The sequence below is a fragment of the Grampus griseus genome, assembly GCF_964374135.1.
Source record: "Grampus griseus genome assembly, chromosome: 2".
NCBI classification, from domain to species: domain Eukaryota; kingdom Metazoa; phylum Chordata; class Mammalia; order Artiodactyla; family Delphinidae; genus Grampus; species Grampus griseus.
This window is the reverse complement of record NC_139018.1, coordinates 108,750,392-108,771,827: the sequence shown is the minus strand read 5'-3', so window position 1 is coordinate 108,771,827 and position 21,436 is coordinate 108,750,392. Positions and strand designations below refer to the sequence as shown.

At 36.1% G+C, this 21,436-nt stretch overlaps 1 protein-coding gene across 6 annotated transcripts in view; it reads left to right on the top strand.

Annotated features, from left to right (window-relative positions):
* DENND4A (DENN domain containing 4A) overlaps nucleotides 1-21,436 on the top strand; it is a 135,096-nt gene that overhangs the window by 48,572 nt on the left and 65,088 nt on the right. For all 6 annotated transcript variants that reach the window (XM_082649668.1, XM_082649667.1, XM_082649666.1 and 3 more), the window contains exons 5-9: nucleotides 13,012-13,081; nucleotides 14,647-14,816; nucleotides 15,637-15,878; nucleotides 19,339-19,405; nucleotides 20,801-20,859. In XM_082649668.1, the coding sequence (XP_082505794.1) occupies nucleotides 13,012-13,081; nucleotides 14,647-14,816; nucleotides 15,637-15,878; nucleotides 19,339-19,405; nucleotides 20,801-20,859 (608 nt within the window). The remainder of the gene's footprint in view (nucleotides 1-13,011; nucleotides 13,082-14,646; nucleotides 14,817-15,636; nucleotides 15,879-19,338; nucleotides 19,406-20,800; nucleotides 20,860-21,436) is intronic.

Below are 21,436 nucleotides of genomic sequence, written 5' to 3'. Positions count from 1 at the left end.
TCAGTTTTTCACCACTGAGAATGATGTTTGCTGTGGGTTTGTCATATATGGCCTTTATTATGTTGAGGTAGGTTCCCTCTGTGCCCACTTTCTCGAGAGTTCTTTTCATAAATGGGTGTTGAATTCTGTCAAAAGTTTTTCCTGCATCTATTGAGATGATCATATGGTTTTTATTCAATCTGTTAATATGGTGTATCACATTGATTGATTTGCATATATTGAAGAATACTTGGATCCCTGGGATAAATCCCACTTGATCATGGTGTATGATCCTTTTAATGTGTTGTTGGATTCTGTTTGCTAGTATTTTGTTGAGGATTTTTGCATCTATATTCATCAGTGATATTGTTCTGTAATTTTCTGTTTTTGTAGTATCTTTGTCTGGTTTTGGTATCAGGGGGATGGTGGCCTCATAGAGTGAGTTTGGGAGTGTTCCTCCCTCTGTAATTTTTTGGAAGAGTTTGAGAAGGATGAGTGTTAGCTCTTATGTTAATGTTTCATAGAGTTCACCTTTGAAGCCATCTGGTCCTGGACTTTTGTTTGTTGGAAGATTTTTAATACAGTTTCAATTTCATTACTTGTAATTGGTCTGTTCATATTCTCTATTTCTTCCTGGTTCAGTCGTGAAAGGTTATACCTTTCTAAGAATTTGTCCATTTCTTCCAGGTTGTGCATATTATTGGCATAGAGTTGCTTGTAGTAGTCTCTTAGGATGCTTTGTATTTCTGTGGTGTCTGTTGTAACTTCTCCTTTTTCATTTCTAATTTTGTTGATTTGAGTCCTCTCCCTCTTTTTCTTGATGAGTCTGGCTAATGGTTTATCAATTTTGTTTATCTTCTCAAAGAACCAGCTTTTAGTTTTATTGATCTTTGCTACTGTTTTCTTTGTTTCTATTTCATTTATTTCTGCTCTGATCTTTATGATTTTTTTCCTTCTGCTAACTTTGAGTTTTCTTTGTTCTTCTTTCTCTGGTTCCTTTAGGTGTAAGGTTAGATTGTTTATTTGAGATTTTTCTCGTTTCTTGAGGTAGGCTTGTATAGCTATAAACTTCCCTCTTAGAACTGCTTTTGCTGCATCCCATAGGTTTTGGATCATCATGTTTTCATTATCATTTGTCTCTAGGTATTTCCTTTTTGATTTCTTCAGTGATCTCTTGGTTATTTAGTAACATATTGTTTAGCCTCCATGTGTTTGTGTTTTTTAAGTTTTTTTCCCTGTAATTCATTTCTAATCTCGTAGCGTTGTGGTCAGAAAAGATGCTTGATATGATTTCAATTTTCTTAAATTTACTGAGGCTTGATTTGTGACCCAAGATGTGATCTATCCTGGAGAATGTTCCGTGTGCACTTGAGAAGCAAGTGTAGTCTGGTGTTTTGGGATGGAATGTCCTATAAATATCAATTAAATCTGTCTGGTCTATTGTGCCATTTAAAGCTTATGTTTCCTTGTTTATTTTCATTTTGGATGATCTGTCCATTGGTGTAAGTGAGGTGTTAAAGCCCCCACTATTATTGTGTTACTGTTGATTTCCTCTTTATACCTGTTAGCAGTTGCCTTATGTATTGAGGTGCTCCTATGTTGTGTGCATATATATTTATAATTGTTACATCTTCTTGGATTGATCCCTTGATCATTATGCAGTGTCCTTCCTTGTCTCTTGTAACATTCTTTATTTTAAAGTCTATTTTATCTGATATGAGTATAGCTACTCCAGCTTTCTTTGATTTCCATTTACATGGAATATCTTTTTTCATCCCCTCACTTTCAGTTTATGTGTCCCTAGGGCTGAAGTGGGTCTCTTGTAGACAGCATATATATGGGTCTTATTTTTGTATCCATTCAGCAAGCCTGTGTCTTTTGGTTGGAGCATTTAATCCATTCACGTTTAAGGTAATTATCGATATGTATGTTCCTATGACCATTTTCTTAATTGTTTTGGGTTTGTTTTTGTAGGTCCTTTTCTTCTCTTGTGTTTCCCACTTAGAGAAGTTCCTTTAGCATTTGTTGTAGAGCTCGTTTGGTGGTGCTGAATCCTCTTAGCTTTTGCTTGTCTGTAAAGCTTTTGATTAGGGTTTCTCCATCGAATCTAATTGAGATCCTTGCTGGGTAGAGTAATCTTGGTTGTAGGTTCTTCCCTTTCATCACTTTAAGTATATCATGCCACTCCCTTCTGGCTTGTAGAGTTTCTGCTGAGAAACCAGCTGTTTACCTTATGCGAGTTCCCTTGTATGTTATTTGTCATTTTTCCCTTGCTGCTTTCAGTAATTTTTCTTTGTCTTTAATTTTTGCCAATTTGATTACTATGTGTCTCAGTGTGTTTCTCCTTGGGTTTATCCTGTATGGGACTCTCTGAGCTTCCTGGACTTGGGTGGCTATTTCCTTTCCCATGTTAGGGAAGTTTTTGACTATAATCGCTTCAAATATTTTCTCTGGTCCTTTCTCTCTCTCTTCTCCTTCTGGAACCCCTATAATGCGAATGTTGTTACGCTTAATGTTGTCCCAGAGGTCTCTTAGGCTGTCTTCATTTCTTTTCATTCTTTTTCTTTATTCTGTTTGGCAGCAGTGAATTCCACCATTCTGTCTTCCAGGTCACTTATCCGTTCTTCTGCCTCAGTTATTCTGCTATTGATTCCTTCTAGTGTAGTTTTCATTTCAGTTTTGTATTGTTCATCTCTGTTTGTTCTTTAATTCTTCTAGGTCTTCGTTAAACATTTCTTGCATCTTCTTTTTACGAGGTCCTGGATTATCTTCACTATCATTATTCTGAATTCTTTTTCTGGAAGGTTGCCTATCTCCACCTTATTTAGTTGTTTTTCTGGCGTTTTATCTTGTTCCTTCATCTGGTACATAGCCCTCTGCCTTTTCATCTTGTCTATCTTTCTGTGAATGTGGTTTTTGTTCCACAGGCTGCAGGATTGTAGTTTTTCTTGGCTTCAGCTGTCTGCCCTCTGGTGGATGAGACTATCTAAGAGGCTTGTGCAAGTTTCCTGATGGGAGGGACTGGTGGTGGGTAGAGCTGACTGTTGCTCTGGTGAGCAGAGCTCAGTAAAAGTTTAATCTGCTTGACTGTTGATGGGCGGGGCTGGGTTCCCTCCCTGTTGGTTGTTTTGCCTGAGGCAACCGAACAGTGGAGCCTACTTGGGGTCTTTGGTGGGGCTAATGACAGACTCTGGGAGGGCTCACACCAAGGAGTACTTCCCAGAACTTCTGCTGCCAGTGTCCTTGTCCCCATGGTGAGCCACAGCCACCTCCCACCTCTGCAGGAGAGGCTCCAACACTAGCAGGTAGGTCTGGTTCAGTCTCCTATAGGGCCACTGCTCCTTCCCCTGTGTCCCAATGTGCACACTACTTTGTGTGTGCCCTCCAAGACCGGAGTTTCTGTTTCCCCCAGTCCTGTCGAAGTCCTGCAGTCAATTCCCACTAAACTTCAAAGTCTGATTCTGTAGGAATTCCTCCTTCCGTTGCCAGACCGCCAGGTTGGGAAGCCTGATGTGGGGCTCAGAACCTTCACTCCAGTGGGTTGACTTCTGTGGTATAAGTGTTCTCCAGTCTGTGAGTCACCCACCCATCAGTTATGGGATTTGATTTTACTGTGATTGCGCCCCTCCTGCCGTCTCATTGTGGCTTCTCCTTTGTCTTTGGATGTGGTGTATCTTTTTTGGTGAGTTCCAGTGTCTTCCTTTCGATGATTGTCCAGCAGCTAGTTGTGATTCTGGTGTTCTTGCAAGAGGGAGTGAGAGCACGTCCTTCTACTCCGCCATCCTATTTTCTTACTCTTAAATCTAGTATCAGTCCTGAATATAGAGAAATTTCCCTAATCTTAGTTGTAGGGTCTTATTTTAAGCAATGGGTTGTGGTTTATATCTTTTAACAATCTTTGTTTCCATTGACTATAAGGTAGTAAAAGCAAATTTAGATCTCTGTAGGAGACGTACAATGACTTCTAACTCGTTCAGAAAAACTAAAATAGACATGCAATGCAGGTGACTTGTTTTCATATCTGCCAAATGTTTATATAGAGAATCAGACAAAGGTTAGATTTAAATTATTGATGTGTGGATAATACTCAAGGGTATAGTTATTATAGCTTATTTTTGATTTGGGGAGATTAGGTGGCTTGATTGAAAGCATCTACTAGTTTTCAAAACCAGGAGGAAAAAAACCCAAACCCAAAAAACAGTCTAATGGACATGAGGAAATGCATGTTGAGTCTTTCCCCAAGTTCATACATGATTTTTGTACCAGGTTTACAGCTTTGGCCTCAAAAAATGTTTCCCCCACTTCTCACCTCCCATTAAAAGCTTATGGCGGGCTTCCCTGTTGGCGCAGTGGTTGAGAGTCTGCCTGCCGATGCAGGGTACACGGGTTCGTGCCCCGGTCTGGGAAGATCCCACGTGCCGTGGAGCGCCTAGGCCCATGAGCCATGGCCGCTGAGCCTGCGCGTTCGGAGCCTGTGCTCCGCAACAGGTGAGGCCACAACAGTGAGAAGCCCATGTACCGCAAAAAATAAATAAATAAATAAATAAAAGCTTATAGCATAGAATATCTTTTTCCATCCCCTCACTTTCAGTCTGTATGTGTCCCTAGGTCTGAAGTGGGTCTCTTGTAGACAGCATATATACGGGTCTTGTTTTTGTATCCATTCAGCCAGTCTATGTCCTTTGGTTGGAGCATTTAATCCATTTACATTTAAGGTAAGTATTGATATGTATGTTCCTATTACCATTTTCTTAATTGTTTTGGGTTTTTGTAGGTATTTTCCTTCTCTTGTGTTTGCTGCCTAGAGAATTTCCTTTAGCATTTGTTGTAGAGCTGGTTTGGTGGTGCTGAATTCTCTTAGTTTTTGCTTGTCTGTAAAGGTTTTAGTTTCTCCGTCAAATCTGAATGAGATCCTTGCTGGGTAGAGTAATCTTGGTTGTAGGTTTTCCCCCTTCATCACTTTAAATATGTCCTGCCACTCCCATCTGGCTTGCAGAGTTTCTCCTGAAAGATCAGCTGTTAACCCTATGGGATTCCCTTGTATGTTATTTGTTGTTTTTCCCTTGCTGCTTTTAATATTTTTTCTTTGTGTTTAATTTTTGATACGTTGATTAATACATGTCTTGGTGTGTCTCTCCTTGGATTTATCCTGTATGGGACTCTCTGTGCTTCCTGGGCTTGATTAGCAATTCTCATATCAGACAAAATAGACTTTAAAACAAAGACTATTCACAAGAGACAAAGAAGGATACCACAAGGCTTCCCTGGTGGCGCAGTGGTTGAGAGTCCGCCTGCTGATGCAGGGGATACGGGTTCGTGCCCCGGTCCAGGAAGATCCCACATGCCGCGGAGTGGCTGGGCCCGTGAGCCATGGCCGCTGAGCCTGCGTGTCTGGAGCCTGTGCTCCGCAACAGGAGAGGCCACAACAGTGAGAGGCCCACATACCGCAAATAAAAACAAAAACAAAAGAAAAAAAAAAAGGACACTACATAATGATCAGCATATCATTCCAAGAAGAAGATATAACAATTGTAAATATTTATGCACCCAACGTAGGAGCACCTCAATACATAAGGCAAATACTAACAGCCATAAAAGGGGAAATCGACAGTAACACATTCATAGTAGGGGACTTTAACACCCTACTTTCACCAGTAGACAGATCATCCAAAATGAAAATAAATAAGGAAACACAAGCTTTAAATGATACATTAAACAAGATGGACTTAATTGATATTTATAGGACATTCCATCCAGAAACAACAGAATACACTTTCTTCTCAAGTGTTCATGGAACATTCTCCAGGATAGATCATATCTTGGGTCACAAATCAAGCCTTGGTAAATTTAAGAAAATTGAAATCATATCAAGCATCTTTTCCGACCACATCACTATGAGACTAGATTTCAATTACAGGAAAAAATCTGTAAAAAATACAAATGCATGGAGGCTGAACAATACACTAGTTAATAACCAAGAGATCACTGAAGAAATCAAAGAGGAAATCAAAAAATACCTAGATACAAATGACAATGGAAACATGATGACCCAAAACCTATAGAATGCAGCAAAAGCAGTTCTAAGAGGGAAGTTTATAGCAATACAATCCTACCTTAAGAGACAAGAAACATCTCAAACAACCTAACCTTACACCTAAAACACTTAGAGAAAGAAGAACAAAAAACCCTCAAACTTAGCAGAAGGAAAGAACTCATAAAGATCAGATCAGAAATAAATGAAAAAGAAATGAAGGTAATGATAGCGAAGATCAATAAAACTAAAAGCTGGTTCTTTGAGAAGATAAACAAAATTGATAAACCATTAGCCAGACTCATCAAGAAAAAAAGGGAGAAAACTCAAATCAATAGAACTAGAAATGAAAAAGGAGAAGTAACAACTGACACTGCAGAAATACAAAGGATAATGAGAGATTACTAAAAGCAACTATATGCCAATAAAATGGACAACCTGGGGACTTCCCTGGTGGCGCAGTGGTTAAGAATCTGCCTGCTAGTGCAGTGGACACAGGTTCGATCCCTGGTCTGGGAAGAGCCCACATGCCACAGAGTAACTAAGCCCGTGCGCCACAACTACTGAGCCTGCACTCTAGAGCCCGCAAGCCACAACTACTGAGCCCATGTGCCACAACTACTGAAGCCCGCACACCTAGAGCCCGTGCTCTGCAACCAGAGAAGCCACCGCAATGAGAAGCCCACCCACTGCAATGAAGAGTAGCCCCTACTTGCCGCAACTACAGAAAGCCCACGTGGGGCAATGAAGACACAATGCAGCCAAAGATAAATAAACTAAAATAAATAAATTTATTTTAAAAAAATGGACAACTTGGAAAAAATGGACAAATTCTTAGAAATGCATAACCTTCCAAGACTGAACCAGGAAGAAATAGAAAATATGAACAGAGCAATCACAAGCACTGAAATTGAAACTGTGATTAAAAATCTTCCAACAAACAAAAGCCCAGGACCAGACGCCTTCACAGGCGAATTCTGTCAAACATTTAGAGAAGAGCTAACACCTATCCTTCTCAAACTCTTCCAAAATGTAGCAGAGGGAGGAACACACCCAAACTCTACTAGGCCACCATCACCCTGATACCAAAACCAGACAAAGATGTCACAAAGAAAGACACCTACAGGCCAATATCACTGATGAATATAGATGCAAAAATCCTCAAAATACTAGCAAACAGAATCCAACAGCACATTAAAAGGATCATACACCGTGATCAAGTGGGGTTTATCCCAGGAATGCAAGGATTCTTCAATATACACAAATCAATGTGATACACCATATTAACAAATCAAAGGAGAAAAACCGTATGATCATCTCAATAGATGCAGAGAAAGGTTTTGACAAAATTCAACACCATTTATGATAAAAACCCTGCAGAAAGTAGGCATAGAGGGAACTTACCTCAACATAATAAAGGCCATATATGAAAAATCCACAGCCAACATCGTCCTCAGTGGTGAAAAACTGAAACCATTTCCACTACGATCAGGAACAAGACAAGGTTGCCCACTCTCACCCTTATTATTCAACATAGTTTTGGAAGTTTTAGCCACCGCAATCAGAGAAGAAAAAGAAATAAAAGGAATCCAAATTGGAAAAGAAGAAGTAAAGCTGTCACTTTGCAGTTGACATGTTACTATACATAGAGAATCCTAAAGATGCCACCAGACAACTACTAGAGCTAATCAATGAATTTGGTGAAGTAGCAGCATACAAAATTAATGCACAGAAATCTCTGGCATTCCTATACACTAATGCTGAAAAATCTGAAATAGAAATTAAGGAAACACTCCCATTTACCATTGCAACAAAATGAATAAAATATCTAGGAATAAATAAAATAAATCTAGGAATAAAATAAATAAATAATAAATAAATAAATAAAATAAAATAAATCTAGGAATAAGATATCTAGGAATAAACCTACCTAAGGAGACAAAAGACCTGTATGCAGAACATTATAAGACACTGATGAAAGAAATTAAAGATGATACCAACAGATGGAGAGATATACCATGTTCTTGGATTGGAAGAATCAACATAGTGAAAATGACTCTACTGCCCAAAGCAATCTACAGTTACAATGCAATCCCTATCAAACTACCACTGACATTTTTCACAGAACTAGAACAAAAAATTTCACAATTTGTTTGAGACACAAAAGAAAAAAGAAAGAAATGTTATTTGTTGTTTTTCCCTTGCTGCTTTTAATATTTTTTCTTTGTGTTTAATTTTTGATAGTTTGATTAATACATGTCTTGGTGTGTCTCTCCTTGGATTTATCCTGTATGGGACTCTCTGTGCTTCCTGGACTTGATTAGCAATTCTCATATCAGACAAAATAGACTTTAAAACAAAGACTATCACAAGAGACAAAGAAGGATACTACAAGGCTTCCCTGGTGGCGCCGAATAGCCAAAGCAATCTTGAGAACGAAAAACGGAGCTGGAGGAATCAGGCTCCCTTACTTCAGACTATACTACAAAGCTACAGTAATCAAGACAGTATGTTACTGGCACAAAAACAAATATAGATCAGTGGAACAGGTTAGAAATCCCAGAGATAAACCCACACACATATGGTCACCTTATCTTTGATAAAGGAGGCAAGAATATACAGTGGAGAAAAGACAGCCTCTTCAATAAGTGGTGCTGGGAGAACTAGACAGCTACATGTAAAAGAATGAAATTAGAACACTCCCTTACACCATACACAAAAATAAACTCAAAATGGATTAAAGACCTAAATGTAAGGGCAGACACTATCAAACTCTTAGAGGAAAACATAGGCACAACACTCCATGACATAAATCACAGCAAGATCTTTTTTGATGCACCTCCTAGAGTAATGGAAATAAAAACAAAAATAAACAAATGGGACCTAATGAAACTTAAAAACTTTTGCACAGCAAAGGAAAGCATAAACAAGATGAAAAGACAACCCTCAGAATGGGAGAAAATATTTGCAAATGAAGCACCTGACAAAGGATTAATCTCCAAAACTTATAAGCAGCTCACGCAGCTCGATATCAAGAAAACAAACAACCCAATCCAAAAATGGGCAGAAGACCTAAATAGACATTTCACCAGAGAACATATACAGATTACCAACAAAGACATGAAAGAATGCTCAAAATCATTAATCATTAGAGAAATGCAAATCAGAACTACAATGTGATATCATCTCACACCAGTCAGAATGGCCATCATCAAAAAATGGCATGGACATACATACACTACCAAATGTAAAATAGATAGCTAGTGGGAAGCAGCCGCATAGCACAGGGAGATCAGCTCGGTTCTTTGTGACCACCTAGAGGGGTGAGAGGGAGGGAGACGCAAGAGGGAAGAGATATGGGGATATATGTATATGTATAACTGATTCACTTTGTTATAAAGCAGAAACTAACACACCATTGTAAAGCAATTATACTCCAATAAAGATGTTAAAAAAAAAAAGGCAAGGGGCCTTCCCTGGTGGTGCAGTGGTCAAGAATCCACCTGCCAACTCAGGGGATGTGGGTTCGAGCCCTAGTCTGGAAGATCCCACAGGCTGCAGAGCAACTAAGCCCGTGGGCCACAACTACTGCGCCTGCGCTGTAGAGCCCGCAAGCCACAGCTGCTGAGCCCATGCACCTAGAACTTGTGCTCCGCAACAAGATTAGCCACCACAATGAGAAGCCGGAGCACCACAACAAAGAGTAGCCCCTGCTCGCAGCAACCAAGACCCGATGCAGACAAAATTAAAAAATAATAAATATATTTTTAAAAATAAAAGCTTGTGGCAAAAGTTTTCAAGAGTTACTAGTTTTTTAACCTTTGAACCATAAGCCTTAAGTGATTTGGACTTTGATTGATTTAGAATAGAACAGGAATATTTTAGAGCTGGAAGAGAACTTAAGAGTGTCATGTGGTCCAAAACTGCAAAAATGTGTAGTTAAGGATATTTAGTCCAGGTGCTTTGATTTGCACAGCAAATTTTTGGCTAATTTGGGACTTTCTCCTCAGTTTTTAGCTCATTGAGAGTATTTTTTTAATATTCTCTACAAGTGGCTCTTGTTTTACAACTTTTCGGGAATGTCAGTGTTTGATTTAGCAAGTTGATTTAGAAAAGTGGAGTTATTAACAAACCAAGTAGTTAAATCATGCACGTAATTCCAGAAGAAAGGTTTTTGCCATGACAAACCACAGTGCAGATATTTTATGGGTTAAATGTTTAAAGTATTTTAAGAACAATGGCTCTTCCTACTTTCTTTTTTGCTGAACCTTTGTATAAGAAGAAATTTAGAAGAAGCTTCTTGTATCCTTGGCTCTTTTCTTCCAGGGCCCTTCTAACTTTTACTTTAAGTCTTTATTTTTTATTTTAGGATATTCCTTTCGGTTTCTACCGTATCCACATGGTCATATATAGTTCCTTTTTTATCATCACAAAAGTTATTGAAGGTTATTTTGTTATCTTTACAAATTTGGCTTATTGGGAACTGGAGTTGAGATTGCAATACAGGACCCTTTATGAATTTTTTACCCACCCGATAAACTAAAAGTCCAGTTTGCCTACATTCATAATATCCACTTGAATTTTATACATCCATTCTTTTGATGCAAAAATATTGAAATGTTTATTAAAAAATAAAATCCCAACAGAGCAATGAGCATAACTTAATGTCCTAAATAAGTTAGGATTTAACATACTAATCTGCTGGGGACATATTAAAAATGTTTGAGAAAGTGCAAAATTTCTAGATGATGAGCCAACTTACTGTATCATTGTTCATAATAGTTCCCCCAAAAGGAAACAACCTAAATGTCCCTCAGTAGGGGAATGGATAAAAGAAACTGTTTCTTTCATTAATGGAATACTATCCAGCGGTTCAGATGAAGCAAGTAGATCTGTATCAACGTAACTAATTCTCAAAATCATTTTGATGAGTGAGAAAGCAAGCCATAAAGGAGTATATTCAGCGCATCACCATTTATTAAAGTCATAAAGCATACAAAACATCTTTACGTACTTAAAGATGTGTATATTTACGTAGTAGAAATTTTTAAAATGCATGTGAATGAAATGCGCTAGCTTCAGGCTAGTAGTTAGAGGACAGAAAGGGATGGAAGGTGATGCCTCAATCTCTAGAGGACAGAAAGGGATGGAAGATGAGGTTTTAGTTAAATCTGTAATTTTTTTATTTCTTTATATATTAAAATATCGGAAGGAAATAAGGTCATTGTTAACATTTGTTAAAACTAGGGGGTGAGTAAATGGGTGTTTGTTATGGTAATCTCTTAAAATTTAAAAAATGTATTTCTTAAAATAAGTGTATTTTCTTTATATATTTGTTCTCAGTGCTAAGTATCTGTCCTCATGTACTGGTCCATGCAGGCACTCTCCATCATGTATGCACAAACACATCCCCTCACATTCATTCCTTTAACAAGTATTTATTAAGTATTTCTACATAATAGGCACTGTTTTGGGTGCTAGATACAGCAGTGGACAAAACAAAGCCCTTACCATCATGGAGCTTATGTTCTAGTGGTGGAAGGCAGATAATAAATTAGAGAATATACAATATGCCCAGTGGTGGTAAGTGCTATCTATGCATGGAAAAAAGAAAAAAAAAAAAAACAAACAGATAGGGGCAGTAGGAAGGACTGGGGAGGGTAGAGGGAGACTTGTTATTGTATGTAAGGTGATGAAAGGAAGGCTGTCTAATAAAGTGACATTTGAGTTGAGGCCTGAAGGAGGTGAGGAAATGTGCTCTGTGAATGTATCTGTCACCACCTCATGTCAAGTGGTGACATCTCCTAAGTTACATATCCGTTTCAGACTTCTCACCTTACCTCCATTTGACTCTATGCTTGGATGTCTAATAGATGTTTCAAACTTAAGATGTCTAAAACTCCTTTTCTTTGCCCCCAGATCTGCTTTACCCATAGTCTTCTTCATCTCATTGGTAGCTGGGACTAGGAATTTGAGACTCTTTGAAGAGTAGCTGTTATTTAAAGGCGCGGTACTAAATAGATGAGATCATTTAGAGAAAGTAAAGAAAATATCACATTTAATGATCAGGAAAAGAGAGGAGATGCTACAGGGGAGACTGAGGACTGGCCAGAGATTTGGTGGCGAGGGACCCAGGAGAGTGTGATGCCTCAAAAGCCAAGACAGGAAAATGTTTCAGGAAGGGAGTCGTTAGTGGTATCAAAATCTGCTGAGAGGTTGAAAAAGATGAAGACTGGGAATCAGCTGTTACATTTGGCATCATTAAAGTCGTTAAAGTGTTCTTTTAAAAAAATGATGGGATTAAAACCTGGTTTGGAATGGATTCATGAAAGAATAGGAAATGAGGGCTTCCCTGGTGGCGCAGTGGTTGGGAGTCCGCCTGCCGATGCAGGGGACACGGGTTCGTGCCCTGATCTGGGAGGATCCCGCGTGCCGCGGAGCGGCTGGGCCCGTGGGCCATGGCCGCTGGGCCTGCGCGTCCGGAGCCTGTGCTCCGCGATGGGAGAGGCCACGGCAGTGAGAGGCCCACATACCGCAAAAAAAAAAAAAAAAAAAAAAGAATAGGAAATGAGGAAATGGATATGGCAAATTACAACTCTTGAGTTTTGGTATAAAGAACTGGAGAAAAATATGGCAATATCTGAAAGGTGTTGTGGAATCAAAAGAAAGGTCTACATACACGAGTAGGTATTTCTTTTTATCATTTCTGCCCAGAGTTTGGGCTTAGAATAAAATCTAAATTTTTTATGGTTTAGTTTTGTTTTAAAGGGTCGTTATCCTCATGGTATTGCTATCGCAAGGGGAAAATATGTTACATTTTACTTCTGAAAGAAAATTAGGCAATAACTCCAATAAAATGCTGACAAAATAACCAAGTGAAAATAGAAAGAAATCTGTCACTACATCTTAGGAAATACATACCGGAGAGATCAAAGAGATTCCATTTTATTAAGTTACTACCTTTTACAATTTAATGATATTTCCTTTTTTTTTTAATTCAGTGGGGATCAGCAGTGTACTTATGTTATAAAAAATCGGTGGCAAAGACTAACACTATATCTTATAAAGCTGGTAAGTATAATTTTTCATGGAATACTTTATAAATGTATTATGGGGCCAATAAGATTAAAGAAAAAAAACAAAATCTGTCTTACGATGTGTTAGTGTCAGGACTGGGACTATAACCCATGTCTTTTGATTGTTTTGTCTTCATCCATACTTTATTGGCTGCTTAATGGAATATTAATTTTAAAAGAAGGCAAGGTTTTTAAAATATTAGGTTTAAGTAAATAACTAATAAGTAGATATCGTTCTCTTTAAGTTTTTAAATCAGTAGAAAATGTGGAAAAGTATTTATTGTCCTTTTAAATTAATGTTTCCTTAATATTTATATTAAATTTAATCAAATCTATAGTTCATATGTAATTATATTTGAAAATAATCTGAAATATTATAAACTAACTTGTAATTTTATAATACATAGTTGAATTGCCAGAAACCTCAAAATATCAAATTATGTACAAGAGTGCAGATTCAACCTTTTAAAAAATAAATTTTTAAAGTTAGTGTCCTAGACTCCTAACTTCTTCTACCTGTGATTTTCTGGGGTCCATAGTTCATCGCTATTTCTATAGTTACTTAAAGGCTATACCGTTACTTCATGACTTGAGAAAGTAATGGAGAGTTAACCGTAAATCCTCATGGGATTAACTGGCTGGCTAGCATATAATTAGAGAATTTTAGAACTGCCTTGGACCTCTATATCTAGTTCATCTCACTTTATAGTTGAGAAAACCAGAGACCTATAGGTACATGATTTGTCCAAAGTCAAACAGATATTAGTGTAGCAGACCAGCCACTCATATTCTTAGTTTATCATTTTGTATTTAACATCATGTCTGGTGATGGTTTCCACTTGACTTTAAGGGTTCAAGGTCAGGGAACCTATTTTCTGTTTCTAGTCCCACAAAATCCAGGACAAGAGTCTTCTCTGAGGGTTTGTTAGGTAGAAGATACCTGGACTACTCTCTAGACTAGTCTATTTAACATGAAATAATATGGGCACTTGAAACTCTATTTTCATGTACTCTGGGATTATTCAGAAGCTGGGGTTAAGCTGACACTATTTTAAAGACATTGTAAATATGTGACTTCTATTTTTTTGTGTATTTTTCTTGTATTTGTCCTAGAAGTTATATATATAGTCCTATAGAATATCTATTTTAATGTGTCAAAAAAACCCTAAGGGAAAGTTATTGAAAGCTAGTGAAGTGGATATATGCATTTGAACATTTCAAAAAAAAATAGTATGTTTATATGCTTTAAGGCAGTGTGACCACAAAATGAATTTTTAGGAGTGTGTTTATATTTGTGTATGTTGCTTTAGAATAATCTTTATTGTTTACCTTACTAGCCTTTGTGGATGAAACTTGATAAATATTACGTAGTTAATATGAATAGTTTGAGGATTAAAATCTATATGAATCCTACTAAAGTATTCAGAGTTACTTGGTGAACATATATGTAATGTTTTGGTCTTCCAAAAGTGTTAAATAATAAAGCATTTTAGCCTCATTCAAATTATGAGCGCCTAAATTCAAGACATGATGAGCTAATATTTATTATTGTTTTTATAGGTCTAATTTGTAGATACCCTCAAGAAGATTATGAGTCATTCTCACTCCCAGAATCTGTTCCCCTATTTTGTTTACCAATGGGTGCAACTATTGAATGTTGGCCATCAAATAGCAAATACCCTCTCCCTGTATTTTCTACATTTGTGTTAACTGGAGCCTCAGCTGAAAAGGTACTATATGTTTAACAAATGATATCTGCAAATTTCTTGTACATTTTCAAGTCTTAAGTTTCATATGCAGGAACAATAGAAAAAAATAACTGGTTAAATTGAATCTATTACGCGCACCTTTTCCACTTTGTTAAAATAACTATATATCCAGAGACATAGGAAAAGAGAATTTCATTCTGTCCCATATACCCAAGTGCTTTTTTTGTGAATATAGTGAAAGATTTTTTTCATCATCAAATGATGATCCTTCATTGCTTCATTTTCTGTGTTGTAAAAACTTTAAAGTAATACTAAAAACATTATTAAATATGCAGTGTTATTTAGAATCATAAACTGTTATATTGTTGGAATGGACTTTGGAAATCATCTAGTCTAACATCTTCATTTTATATATTGGGAAATTGAGGTCTAGAGAAATTCAGTGAATTGTCTGAAGTTGGAATTTGTATTTCCTTATCTAAAATTCTGTCCCACTCTCTATTAAATAATTATTTTCAATAACTTTCTTATAGAGAATATTGATATAGTTGCTTTTACTCTTTATAAAACAAATGCAATTTAATTAAAACACCTTTTTTTTCCCAATAATGAGACATGAGAGTTGTGCTGTGTAGTTTTGTTGTTGTTGTTGTCGATGTAGTACTTCAAGAAAGCAAGAGTGTTATCTCTTCACCACTGGGTTTCTGGTACCTGGCACCTTGCTTGGCTCATAGGCACATAATGGCTCCTAATATAGCTCATCCATTAAATATTTAACTAATGATGTGATTGGAATAAATGATATAAGGCATATTTATCAAATATATTACTTGTTTTCCAGGTCTATGGTGCTGCTATTCAGTTTTATGAACCATACTCCGAAGAGAATCTCACAGAAAAACAGAGATTTCTTTTGGGTTTAGCATCATCAGCAGATGAGAAGTCTGATAGTTCCAAGACAGTTCACACTAGTAAATGCATCTGTCTTCTCTCTCACTGGCCTTTTTTTGATGCATTCAGGAAGTTTCTGACTTTTCTATATCGTTATTCCATCTCTGGGCCTCATGTCCTTCCAATTGAGAAGTAAGTTAGAAGCCTTTTTGGTTCAAAATTTGGCAGCTCTTTCCATTATGTGTGGTGTATTTGTACTGGTAATTGAGTAAATTTTATTTGGAAGCTAGATTTTTCAAGAGAAAAAAAGTTTGGTTGATTCAGTTCTCTATTATACCTACAGTTTTGTTATTTTAGATAATTTTATCTCTAACAAAATGAAATAAATGTTTCATCTTTTTGATACTCTTGTGAAGTTTGGAGATCCTAATTAGCGGGGTTTTTTACAGGTTTTGTTAATTCTTATTTTACATGTAATTTGGGTTTATATGGACCTTTAAAATATTCCTTAGTATTTTTAGATATGAATTTAAAGGAAACATTAGATAAATGTATTTTTTATTCTTTTTAAAATTTTTGTGATTTACTTTAAGATCACTAAAACTGAATAATCTTTAATGTAGTAAGGTTTGACACAAATGAGATCTAAACATCACCACTGTTATTTGACTATTGTTTATTTTATATCATCTGTCACTTAAGCTCTTTTGTGTTCTTAGGCAGAATTCTGTGATTCTAATGACAGTTGAAAGTGATAGAATTATTATAAGAACATTCAATGTAAAATATTACTTTATAATTTTTCCTTGCAGTTTTCTGCCTGCATCTCAGTATTCTAATCCACCAGTTCTCAAATTTTTTGATCTCAGGACCACTTTATACTCTTAAAAATGAAGACTCTCCCCCAAAGAGCTTTTTTTAATGTGTTATATCTATTAATATTTACTACATTAGAAATTAAAACAGAGAACTTCAAAAATATTTATTAATTTATTTTAAAAAATGATAAACCCATTACATGTTATCATAAATATCTTTTTTTTTAATAACCATTTCCTAAAACAAAAAAATTAGGAAGAAGAGGCATTGTTTTACATTTTTTGCAAATGCTAATGTCTGGCTTAATTGAACATAACTAGGTTCTCATTTTATCTTATTTTAATTTTTTTTTGGCCATGCGGCATGTGGGATCTTAGTCCCCCAACCAGGCATGGAACCCATGCCCCCTGTATTGGGAGCACGGAGTCTTAACCACTGGACTGCCAGGGAAGTCCCATAGCTAGGTTCTCATATATGCTTGTGCTTTCAGTCTGTTGCAATATGTTGTTTTGGTTGACGTAATGAAAAAAACATGGCCTCACACAAATATGTATGTGGAAAAGGGAGGGCATTTGAATAGTCTTTTCAGAAAATTGTGGATTTTCTTTTTTGACAGTGCACCAAAACTTGACAAGTATAGTTTGTTATAGGCTACTGTCAATGTGGAATCTGAAACTTTAGTGATGAACTTTCTCTGTTACAGTAAAATCTATTGGTTTGTCTCTTTGAGTGGAACTTTTATACATGTGTGATTTTGTAGCATCATACATTCGTCATTTGGAAAATACTGGTTCACTGAGTTAACATAGATACATCTCGCTATCAAAATTTAAAAATCAGATTTGTGAATATAACCACCTACATCAGAAAACTTTTTGAGTATTGAGAAATTGTCAAGTTTATGGTAGCAAGATTCTAATTTTCACTTGAAAGCTTGAATTTATTTACTTATTTGTTTGTTTGTTCCTCCTTTGGGGTTAACTGAGAAAAAGGTTTTAGTATTCCATTTTGATTTCTCCCTTGGCTTTTTAAAAACAGCTTTATTGAAATATAATTCACATATCACACAGTTTACCCATTTAAATTAGTATACAATTCAATGTTTTTTTAAAACATGCATTCACAGGGTGTACAACCATTACCAAAATCTAATCTTAGAACATTTTCATCCCCTAAAAGAAACCCCATACCCATTAGGTGTCCTGCCCCATTCCCCGCTCATCCACTCAGCTCTAAGCAACTTACGTGGTCTTCTTTGACTGGATCCTTTCATCTTTTCGTAATGTTTCCAAGGTTCATCCATACTGTAGCATGTGACAGTACTACATTTCTTTTTATTGGAAAGCTTGAATTTAATTATTGGCAACAAGTACTGTAAGTTATTTTTCTTGAAGCAGTAGCCTCACTTTGTTCATTTTAATGTAGAAAATATCTACTGAATACCCACATTGGATAACGTTAATATGTCTTTTGTTCTTTCAAGGAAAAATGGCATTCTGTGGGAACACAGCAAAACAAAAACAGCTAATTCACTCATAACTCGGTCACACAAGTGCTCTTCCTCAAGACAAACATCATACTCCTGTATGCAGCAGAAGTGCTTTATGCATTCTTCCCCTTTCATCACACAGATTATTTATAAGTATACACTGCAGAGTCAAAATTTAATAAAATTAATAGTATTTACTGCTTCATCCGAGACATTCTTAAGTGAAACTGAATACAACAGCTACAGTTCAGTGCCACTCCCTTGATTCATAGTAAGGGGCAGCAGTTTTATCCGCAATGGCTTTTGCACCATCAGTGCAAATATCAACACAGTGGAAATGGCAAATGGTGTCTTTAAAAAGTAGCTTTGACCTTGCAGATTCTCCCTGAATGGGTCTTGGGGATCTTTAGGTATTCATGGATCACACTTTGTTTTCTGCTGTTCTAACTACTTCACATAATGCAAGCAGATATGTGTCCTCTGGAACTCATTCCCCTTATCTTTTTGTTCTTAGATTGTGAGTATCTTAATAGTAGAAACTGGTAGTATATGGCTTTTTAAAAAATAATTCCCAACATGTCTGGCAGTATCTTATATACAGCAGGCAGTCAAAACATGTTTGTAAAAAATTAATAATTTTCTCTTCTGATGTTTTGTATCCAGTTGAAATTATCTCAGTTCTGAAACCAAGATGATTTGGAAATAGTTAAAAAGTAATAGAGAAATAAAATAACTCATTCCTTAAAAAAGGATTGTTCACTATTGTTGCCTTTTTTCTTTTCCATGGTGTTCAAAACAAAACCCATCAATCTAGCTTTTTATCTGTTCTCTTCTGGGGAAAAAAACCATAAAATCAGTAATAGAATTTTTAACCTATTGTTAATAGAAAGTATATTGTTAATGTTTTAGAAACAGTTAAACTCTTTCATTTTTCTGTAGTACTCAGTGGTTGCTTCATTTTTTAAATATGAGCAATTGACTAAAAAGTATATGCAAGAATTAGCTTGTTTGGTAATGTCCACATCTCTGATACATTGTTTGTTATCTTCTTAGGGAGAGGGAGAAGTTACAGTGGCTTTTCAGACATTAATAGCACAAACGTTATTGAATGTGAGAAAGTATTAATATGAAAAGTTTGTGGGTGGGTTTAGATAGAAGCAACTTTCCTGGGACAAATGATTTTTGGTTGTTGTTTGTTCACTTGCTTTTGTAGTAGCAGAGATTTCGAAATTATAGGTACACAGAGCTTTTGACTCAACCTGGACTTGTGGTGACATGTTGACCTTTATTAGCATATGGTATTCACTTTGGAATCAATCAGGTGTTTGTTTGTTTGTTTTTAAGGCATATTTCTCATTTTATGCATAAAGTTCCTTTTCCATCTCCTCAGAGACCACGGATTTTAGTTCAGGTAAGATTTTCATGATATAAGTGTTTAGTTAAATAATTATTGACTCTGTCAAAATGTACCATAAGAATAACAATTTTATATGGGTAAAAAAATCAAATGAAATCAAAAGAGAACCAGATACTGTTTTACGTTGGAGTTTGGACCCTTATGGTTTCATTAACTGCCTCCCAGACAGACATCTAATGTTTCCTCTTAGATAAAGCATTGCAGAGTTAAAGAAGTAGACAGCAGTAGATGTTTTGAACACGTAAAAAGGCACTGCTTTCCCTAAATTTATTCTTGGTATTTGAACATTTGTGCCTTTGGCACTTATTCCCTAAGTTAAATGTATTAGAAGAGATAAAAGAAAAAGCTGTGTGCTTTCATATACTGCAGGAAGAATTGCTCATATCTTTGTGAGAGGAGGAAGTTTAAAGTGAACATCAATTATTTTCCCCATCTCTTTTCCCTGTTGACTTTATCTTTAGTCTTCTGTTTACATTTGTTTTTTGTCTATGCTCTTTATATGTAAGTTGTCTTTTGAATCTATTTAATCAGGATTTTTGAAGTGATTTTGAGAAACTATTTCATGTATTATCACTATATGTGCCTTGTATTTATCACAGCCCTTAATGGAGTATCATTCAAAATTAGAAATCATTTATAAATAGATATTTGCAAATTTGTATAGATCTGCATAAAATTTTAAATGTAGATTAAATTAATTGCATTAATATATTGATACAGATTAAATGTCTAGAAAAATATCATTTTGATAAGCTTTATAAGTAGTCTGCATATCTACATATCATCCCAGGTTACTTCTTGTTATTTGGTGCCAGAATACATATAGCACACTCAGTTTGAATACACATAAAAGATGTTTTAATGCAGAAGTTGGCAGGTTTTTTATGTTGAGGCCGAAACAGTGTTTCAGTCTTTACAGTAAAGGCCATACTGTCTCTCTGGAAACTACGCAGCTCTGCTTTCATTGCACAAAAGCACCTATAGGTAACACGTAAACAAATGTGCATGGCTTAGTTTTAATAGGACTTTATTTATAAAAGCAGGTGGCCTGTGGATTTGCCTTGAGGCCATAGGTTTGCTAACTCTGGTTTCACTGTATTAAATGAATAATTTAGTCTTTCGATACAGATTTGTTAAATGGCATCAGGGAAATGTTGAGAAACAGAAGAAAAGAGATAGGATTCAGAGTAAGAAGAGTTAGTAGTTAGAAGAGGTCAGTCATCAGGACATATTTTTCAGGATCTTAGTGATATAGATGGTTCCTATACTGGTGAATGGGGATATTGAAACTTTATGGGCATCGTCTATATATATATGGTTTTTTCTGGAAGGTGGTGTTTTAAAGTTCATCTTTATATTTCAAATATTTTGTTTTAAATCTATTTTCAGTTATCACCACATGATAATCTGATTCTCAGTCAGCCTGTTTCTTCACCTCTTCCGCTAAGGCAAGTAAAATTTCATTTGTGTTTCTCTAAATGTAGTGTGAGCTAAAGTAACATTCAAGTATTTTCTCTCTTTCCTGGGGAAGATCGCAAGTGTCGATGGAAATACTTCTCATTTAGTTGTTTCTTACCTAAATTTCTTTTACTTAACAGTGAGATTAAAGGTCTTAAAGAGCACAGAAAAACTTTTACAATAGTGTTTGGTATTTTGTGTATCCATTTATTATGATTAAGTACATGCAACTACATAAATACGTATCTATGTCTGTAGATTATGAAAACAATTTTTTTAGCTTTAAATATCCTCTGAAGAACATTCAAATGCAATTAATTTTAAATTTAACCCCCAAATAAAAAATTATTTATAAATACTAGTCCATGGAATAGAATAATGTATTTCATCACCTTAAAAGTTCAGAGAGGGCTTCCCTGGTGGCACAGTGGTTGAGAATCTGCCTGCTAATGCAGGGGACATGGGTTCGAGCCCTGGCCTGGGAGGATCCCACATGCCGCGGAGCAACTAGGCCCATGAGCCACAACTACTGAGCCTGTGTGTCTGGAGCCTGTGCTCCGCAACAGG